Genomic DNA, 8030 nt, shown 5'->3' with positions numbered 1-8030 from the left:
CCGCCTCGCCTGGCAGCTTCGAGCGACTTCCTGAGAGACATAGACGGGACGACACTTTGATGGCGGATGCATCACTCATCCTCTGCTTCCTTCTCTCCCCCGTTTTTTTGTTTTCTTCTTTCTTTCTTTGACTCTTACTATTTTTTCATGTTTTTTCCAATGTCGAATCGTTCGATTAATCAACGTTTTTCATTTAGCCCATCTTTAACCCCCACTATTTTACGATCTCCTTAATCAATCTTTTTTGCTAATCATCGTTTAACCATTCAGAGGCACGGACCACTTTGATCGTCACCTTCTCACCGTTCACTTTCACCCCTCGTACGTCGATGAACATTTGATTAATCAGCGTTTTCCATTTGGTTCGTCATCTCCTTGCTATTCAATTTTCCCTTAATCAATCTTCACGTCAATCATCCCTCCCCGCTTCTCCCGTTTCATATAATTTTCCATCTCGATCGACGGCTGATTGAAAAAACGTTTCCAATTTCATATCAATGAAAGCCTTCACCAGCAAGGGACACGCTCACAAAAACACTATTGTAATTATTTCTGTGCTTGAGAATAGGATCTGGTATGATTATAGATCGGGACAGATGACAGATCAATTAGAATTGCAAAGTTCGGTGTCGACAAAAATTTGAAATTAGAACAACGAAACCATTTATTTCTCTCGGCAATGAAACTATTGTAGGGGTAAAAGCACCCCTTCGAAATAATTGTAAGTGAATATTGACGATTTCGTACAAGTTACGGACAAAAAATTAAATTCAAAGTTCTGCGGCCTTTGATGTCATACATTGCGATGGTAAAGAGATTTAAACAAAATTTTTTTACTCAAAATTTACACCCAGCACTCTTAACATATTGTAAACTTGGATTTATATAATTTAAATAATAACTTAATTTTTTTCACAAGAATTCGTCAGTTCAAGCTACAAAATGATTTTTCTGAATTTTTCAATATTGCTGTAAAGTGAGAAAAAATCGATACATTTCATTCGACTAATAAATTTGCTACTTTCTTATCCATTTTCTACCGCAGTTCCTTCTATAAAATAAGCAATTAGCAATTGAACTTTCGCAGCGATTTTCACCGCTTCGATGTGAACAATTGCCAATAATAAAAAAAATACGTGTCAAATATTTTTCCGTGATCCACCACGTCTCAAAATTTCATCAAATTCGGAGCATTATCACCTCAGGACGATCCCTTGTTAGCCAACCTAAGGGTACCTAAACATCACCTTGAATAAATCACTCACTTGAACACGGCGTGCATGATCTCCTCCATGAATGGACGCTTGCCAATCTCCGTTCGACTTCTCATCGCCGCTCTGCAGATCGCCTTGAGGACGCAGGCCTTTCCATCCTTGCCTCGACTTCATGGTTAAACAGAGAAAGTGAGAGAGAGAGAGAGACAGGAGATGAGAGGGGGTGGTTAAAGGGGTGGGCGAATCGTTTATCATTATCAGGTTCGTTATCGTCGTGCGCCTGTCCGTGGAGTCGGCGGTCTATTCATTAAGTTCGCGATAATACCGTCGTGCCTTGATGCTAGTCGAGCACCAAGTGGTTCAGTGTAAACCGACGAACGTTTACAAGCACTCTCTCCGCCCTTTCTAACTAATACCGGCCCTCCCTTCGCGCCCGCGAGCAAATACTGGCAATTATAGACCTCCGAGCTCCACTATTAAGATTTGAGTAATATCACAGTCTAATCTGCGCCGAATCTTGAATAACAGTAGCAATTATAATGGACGGCCTTGATCGTAAATTGAATTTAGAAGACTTCTGAGTCGAAGCAAAGTTACGCGAAGACGCGACGTAAGTAATCTTACTTCGATAGAAACGTGAAAAACATCTCGAGTGTCACGAGTAACTGTAGCGCGGTGTAGCATTCGAAATTCTGGCTGCCCGTTTGCTCGTGTACGGTTACAAGGCGGCGGCCATTTTGGAGAACACCGAAGATGAAGTTATATCTGGAAATTTGGGAAAATTGAGAAGCAAAACGTATCGAGAGTAATTTCGGAACAATTCCGCGGGAATGTTTCACACGTACACAGAGAGAAGTACGGCGGTATTTCCGGTGACAGTTTACTGATTCACGAGAAAACGGGTATTTATCGTAAAAGAGAGGCAGGCGCGGGAAAAATAGGGGCGAACGAACGTGAAATCAATTTCGGCGACGGAGTAAATGAAACGAGTGTAAATATAAAAATTAATCTTTACCGCCATTTGTCGGCGTCGCTGGCGAATTCCAATGCAGCAATTTGACAAATGGCCGGCAATATCGGGCCAATCGAAGATATTTATGCAAGCAGTATGGGTGGCCACACGAACGCCCACCAACACACGGCTGTTTTAATCGATCGATAACGCTTCCCTTTGACCGTAACACACGCTGGGGTAAATGTGAAATCCAACGCCGACCCCACTTCTCCAAACCTGTTAATGTACAGGCCTACTTTGCGAAAACGTTACATTTAATTCCAAGTAAAATCGATTCTTCTAACAAAAACAAAGACGCGAAATATACTGACCGATGTGTTCGATGTAAGAGAGAAAAAATGAAGAAAAATATATTTACATACCACGATAGAACTCGAAATACCAATCGACTCGAGGCACTCTAGCCACGTTTCAACGTTTCGCGCGTAATCACGCGCCCAAGGAAGCATTATTCCGAGTGAAACAAAGCGATCCACGTTCTCTATGCCCTATACGTTCGTTCGACCACCTAAAATCACGAGGCGTGCCTCGAAAGGAGCCGCTTTATCGTTAACGCGATTCAGAACCGCACAATCACGGTGAATCCGCGGCAAGCTGCTCGGCCCTTTCACCGTCCCTACTCTCTCTCTCTCCCTCTCTGTATCTCCATTTTCGTTTCCCTTTTGCCCCTAAATCTCAACCCTGACAGAGATAGAGAGTGAGGGGGGGAGAGTCAGAAACGTCGAAAGCTCAGCCAAGAGGCTTTGTTTCGTCCGGCAGTTTCTTCTGGACACGGCTAAAGAGCCGCAAAGCGGAGAACGAAGCAGGGGGGAAAAACGCAATAGAGAGCTTTGAAGCAGGGTGAAAGGCGGCGAAAGTTCTATCGGCGGCGTTTCGCGATCGCCTTCCGCCATTCTCGCCCATGCAGGTCAACGTTTGTGCAAGCTGAAGTGGCCGGGAAAGGTTCGAGAGCCGACTACTTAACCTTCCGGTTGTCGTTTTCCACGATTATCCAACGAGTAATCCGGTTGAAGTGGATGGCCGCACTATCGACGGAAAAAATGCCTGTTTTACATCTGAAACGGTCCTTCAAGCTGGTCGAAAATGAAGAGACCCTTCTGAACAATGACGCCGGGCCCTTGGAATAGCGGGCAGAGACGAGGGGTATTTATTTCGTGGAGGTGAGACAATAAACGGCTTACGTGGAAATTGCCTGCCCCTCGAGCAGTTTTCGCGATAGAAAGCGGAAGGAAAGACTCGTGAGCGCTTTCATTCGATTAGCGGGCTTTGTTGTTGATGGACAGTCGAGGCGCACGGTACAAGAAAACCGATTCGAGGTAATGGAGTGATCGAATTAATTGTAAATGCATGGAAATCTTGCATTTGCGAGAGCTCTCTCTCTCTCACTTTGATGATCGCAGAAACTTCGTTTCACCAAGAGCTGTTGCGAAATTTCTATTGTGATTCAAATTAGAGATTGTTACGATAAAAGAATTTTCACTGTGAAATTCGAAACACCAAGGAAATTCACTTCTCGCTCTTTCCAACGCGTTCGAAACAAAAAAGAAAATATCCTCAACTTTGAAATCTCCCAAAAATCATCTCGAGCAATCCGATAAAGAATTCACAAGCTCACGCTTTGCACGTTTGCACGTTTCCGCGAATCAGCCGGGAGAGTGTCTCTGTTGCAGAAAAACGTATGAAACTTTCTGTCGAAACCTTCTTTGATCTCTCCAAGGCGGAGAAATCAGGAAGCAACATCGCGAGAAGCGGCGAAACGGCCGGGAAACACGCCTGGAATTCCTCATCGTACCGAGAAACGGATGAAGGAAAGTGGAAACGGACAGATAGACGAGAAAAATGAACGAAGAGGGTTTTACCTCCTACTATTTCGTTCCTTTTCCTTTTTTCTTTCTTTCTTCTTCGATACTCACCTGGCAAGGAGCAGCTCCACTTTACGATACAGCTGCCTCCTGCTTCGACGATGATAATCCTCGAACTTGTCAGACAGCGTGCTCCTCGAGGGTAGCTCCCATGCTTGCCCAGCCGTCAAACCAATGGTAAACATTCCAGAAGGCTTCGCGTACGTGCTGATGGTCATGCAGTATACTAACTACGCACGATTGAACGGAATGTACGGCTGATTTAATGGGTTCTTTACGTGTCTCAGGGAACGAACATTCCTCGGATTATAAGAGCAACAACCTCGCGCGAAATCTTCCGAGTTACTTAAGGCGTGAAATGTGGATAGTGAAGTATCGATGAAGTTTCAGAGTGATAGGGGTGATATTATAATGGCCATTTGGAGATTCGAAGAGGCAAGTTGTTAAAATGTCTCTGTGAATTCGATGTTTTATGGAAGCGAGATGACAGGAATGTTGACGCATTGACTAGATACGGTGGATTTTCGGATAAAACCAATTCAAACGTACAGGGTGGTGCAAAAACTTTGTCTATCTGGAATATCATGTAAGTGATAAAAATATATATATAGCATTCTATTTAAAAAAAATAGAAATGACTTGAAAGTTCCTGTACGCCTTCCACTCACGCAAAAAGTATTTGCATCACGCTGTGCCTCCCAAATTTTGTATACAACATTTTTCTATATTATTGGGGGTGGTTCGGAAAGTTCATAGCGACATTCAGGAAAAATTCAAATCATCGTATCTCTGTTTCCAACTAAGATAGCGACAAAGTATTTGACTCGTTATTTGAAGACGAACACAACGCACTCCTCAAATTATTCATAAGGTGAACAGGGAAGTACATACCGGGTGGTTCGGAAAGTTCGTAGCGAAATGTCGGAAGAATTCAAACTGATATATCTCTGTTTCTAATCGAGATATGCGACAAAAACCAAAAGGTATTTTACTCGTGATTTGAAGATAAATCCGTTGTACCCCTAAAATTACTCCCAAAACGAAGTATATTGTAGGAAACGGAATGCAAAACGCAATTAGAAATTGGTAAAATATAATTAGGATAAACAACACTGATAACGCTTTATCGCTTCGCAGGAAGAATGAACGACCCTCGCTATTGTTTTCCCTATTTATAAGGTCTTCGCGATCCGCGCTCGCTCTTTCTCACTCTCACTCACTCTCTTAGCAACACGCATCCCTCGCATTCGCACAAACACACTCGCTCTTGTTTAATAACAACGAACGTCGGAAGGCTGCGGCCAAGGTTCGTTGACCCCGTTTCGCCTATTCGTATCGCAGGGTTTTTAACAAAAACAAGCTGAATATTTTCTGCGGTGGAGCGTTACCATGAAAAATTCAACATACACGCTACACTGTAGAAAACATAGTTCGATTTATATCCGCCCCTGTTCATCTTACGAATAATTTGAGTAGTGCGTTGGATTCACCTTCGATTGTGTAGAAAAATATCGTTCAACTTTTATCGCTGTGTCAATTAGGAACAGAGATACGGCGGTTTAAATTTCGCTACGAACTTTCCGAACAACCCAATATTCCACGTGGACAAAGTTTTCCACCCTGTATATATGTACGCTGTTTCTCACAATAGATCACTATGTAAATTTCGGACGGCGGATACCGGGTCACCGTTGACCCGGCTTTCGGATGCCTCTTGTTTTCCACCGGCATTCGAAACAGAGGTATTATAAATATGTTTGTTACATTGATCATAGTGTGTTTGTATAATTTTAAACAAAACAATGCCTAGTAAAATAAAAAAAAATTTAGTTTCACTTGCGCACGAGAACGATTTTAGTATTGGGTCACATTTGACCCGCTATTCGACGTGCGTGTGACTGTCGCACCATCCGCTGTCCGAGGGTTAATACACAATATCACTTAAAGAGCCGGCTATTTTGTTACTTAAAGCGCTTCAATATTACGAGTTTTGTAGAAATATGCACTATTACAAAATCAAATAAAATAACTCTTGTAAAATGGAAAATTTCTATTGAAAAATTTGACACAGTGCTTATTACAGGCACAGCGACGATTTTTAACGATACAAATATCGAGCCAGTTGCTGTTCCAGAGATATAATATTTCCTTCTGCACAAACATGTGAAAACGCATTTAGGCGGGCCCGGCGCTTAAAGTGATATAAAAGGCACAACGTGAAATTACGCGTTCGTAGAAGTGCGTGCATGCATCGTATCACGTGTTAGCTGATGTAAATGTAAATATCAAATAAGGAACTCCTATCACGCAAAATAATTAAAAAATTCATAACTATCGCGTCAGTGAAAATGTTTAAGTATCGCGGTATTATTTGAACAGCACATTCGAGTTTTCTTTACCGAGCGTTAACGATTCATTTCACCCAATTACCGACGTTCACTGCTTTTAGCTCCTTTTAGCGCGTGAATTTTCCATGGGATCGCCGTTAACATAGCGGATGACTCCGCGCGCGGCCAAAACGTAGCCCCCTTATTAGAAATTATCAGGTCAACGTTTACGTGGCAAAGTTCTACGAACTTATCCACTTAAGATGTGGCGAGGACAGACGTGCTCTGTTTGTTGAACGATATAAGCAAGTTTTCCGCTAGGTGATTAAGGGAAATACAGTGTTCCAGGACGGTCGACAAGTTCCATCGAGGAAATAGACTCACTTGAACGTTGCTTCCTTCCGGGAACACCAGGTATTTCGCGTCGAATTCCCTTTTAGATCTTTCGACGCTATTGTTCCTCGATTCACACGAACTTGCTCTATGCAGATAAGAGAATTGTATCCACAGGAATAAAAAGAACAGACTCATTGTAGAGACGATGGTTTGTACAATACTACTGAGAAATTGCTTCGGTCAACCAGGTGACCAGAAAGAATTCGATCGAACCACTTCGTTCTAGCGTAGACGTTAAGTGACTCGAAATACCGGATGATATAATGAGACTGGCAATGGTGGTTAGAACATTTCTCGGGCTGTTTAGCGGGACAGTTTAAGGCGGAATCGTTAAGTCGCCTTAAATTACCTGTTAAACTATACCAGACCGATCGTGTTCTGTTTTAACCATGCTCAACCTTAAACCATTTACCCCTTAACCCTTTGAACTTCAAATTTTTTTTTCAATTTTAAGAATTTTGCATGAAATGCACTTCAAAAGACATTCGGCTGATAGGAACCGATTTAAACAATTTTTTTTTTACTAATTATATTGAAAATAGCATTAAGGGTCATATGTATGTGCTCATTGTCCATGAGTGAGCACCAGGAAGGCATGTGGCCCGCAGAAACTTTATTTCTCTACAGTCGTAAAACGCTTCCTGCGCTTCGTCGCCAATTTGAAAGGGGCGCATTCAAAAATAACGTAAATAGGCGTCCATGTCATAAACCCAATCCCTAACACTCATTTAGGTAAAAAAAGTATTGCAAAATATAATACATATTTAAACTGGCAATTTAAAAATTACTTCATTCATACCTGTGAATAAAACTGATATCGAGTCACACTCGACAGAGGAGTCCAAAGGGTTAACGCTCATAATCCTCCAGAAAGTGCAATTTTGTTTCATTTCTTTTTTCTTCACTTTTCATATTACGATATTTGTTGCGTCGCCATGCACGTGAGGAAACCCCGGCCTGGCGGATTATCGTCGTAAAATTCATTAGTCAAATTCGACCGCCAGACCGGGGTACCAAACTCACATCGGCCCGCAATAAACCTCCTCGAGCGAACGCATCGACGAAACGAAAACCTCGCGAACCTCTCCTTTCCATAACCGATGCTCTTTTCCGTCAGGGCGACGACTCCACGGTTCATTCTCTGACCAGCGCTTGGAGTCTCGCTCTCGCAGTGGCACCCAGCCCAGCCAAACACAGTACAATACTCATCAACATT

The 8030-nt window shown here is 42.5% G+C and overlaps 1 protein-coding gene across 1 annotated transcript in view; it reads right to left on the bottom strand.

The window, feature by feature from the left end:
- Positions 1 to 6949, bottom strand: part of LOC108580219 — an 8921-nt gene extending 1972 nt beyond the window's left edge. The window contains exons 1-3 of the mRNA XM_017943929.1: positions 6803 to 6949; positions 4143 to 4321; positions 1266 to 1382 (exon numbers count right to left, since the gene is read on the bottom strand). Coding sequence (XP_017799418.1) covers positions 1266 to 1382; positions 4143 to 4321; positions 6803 to 6949 — 443 coding nt within the window. The remainder of the gene's footprint in view (positions 1 to 1265; positions 1383 to 4142; positions 4322 to 6802) is intronic.
- Positions 6950 to 8030: the final 1081 nt, after the last annotated feature.

Source organism: Habropoda laboriosa, unplaced genomic scaffold, assembly GCF_001263275.1.
Source record: "Habropoda laboriosa isolate 0110345459 unplaced genomic scaffold, ASM126327v1 scaffold9, whole genome shotgun sequence".
NCBI lineage: Eukaryota > Metazoa > Arthropoda > Insecta > Hymenoptera > Apidae > Habropoda > Habropoda laboriosa.
Note: the sequence above shows the minus strand (reverse complement) of the source record. Positions and strands in the feature narration are given on the sequence as shown.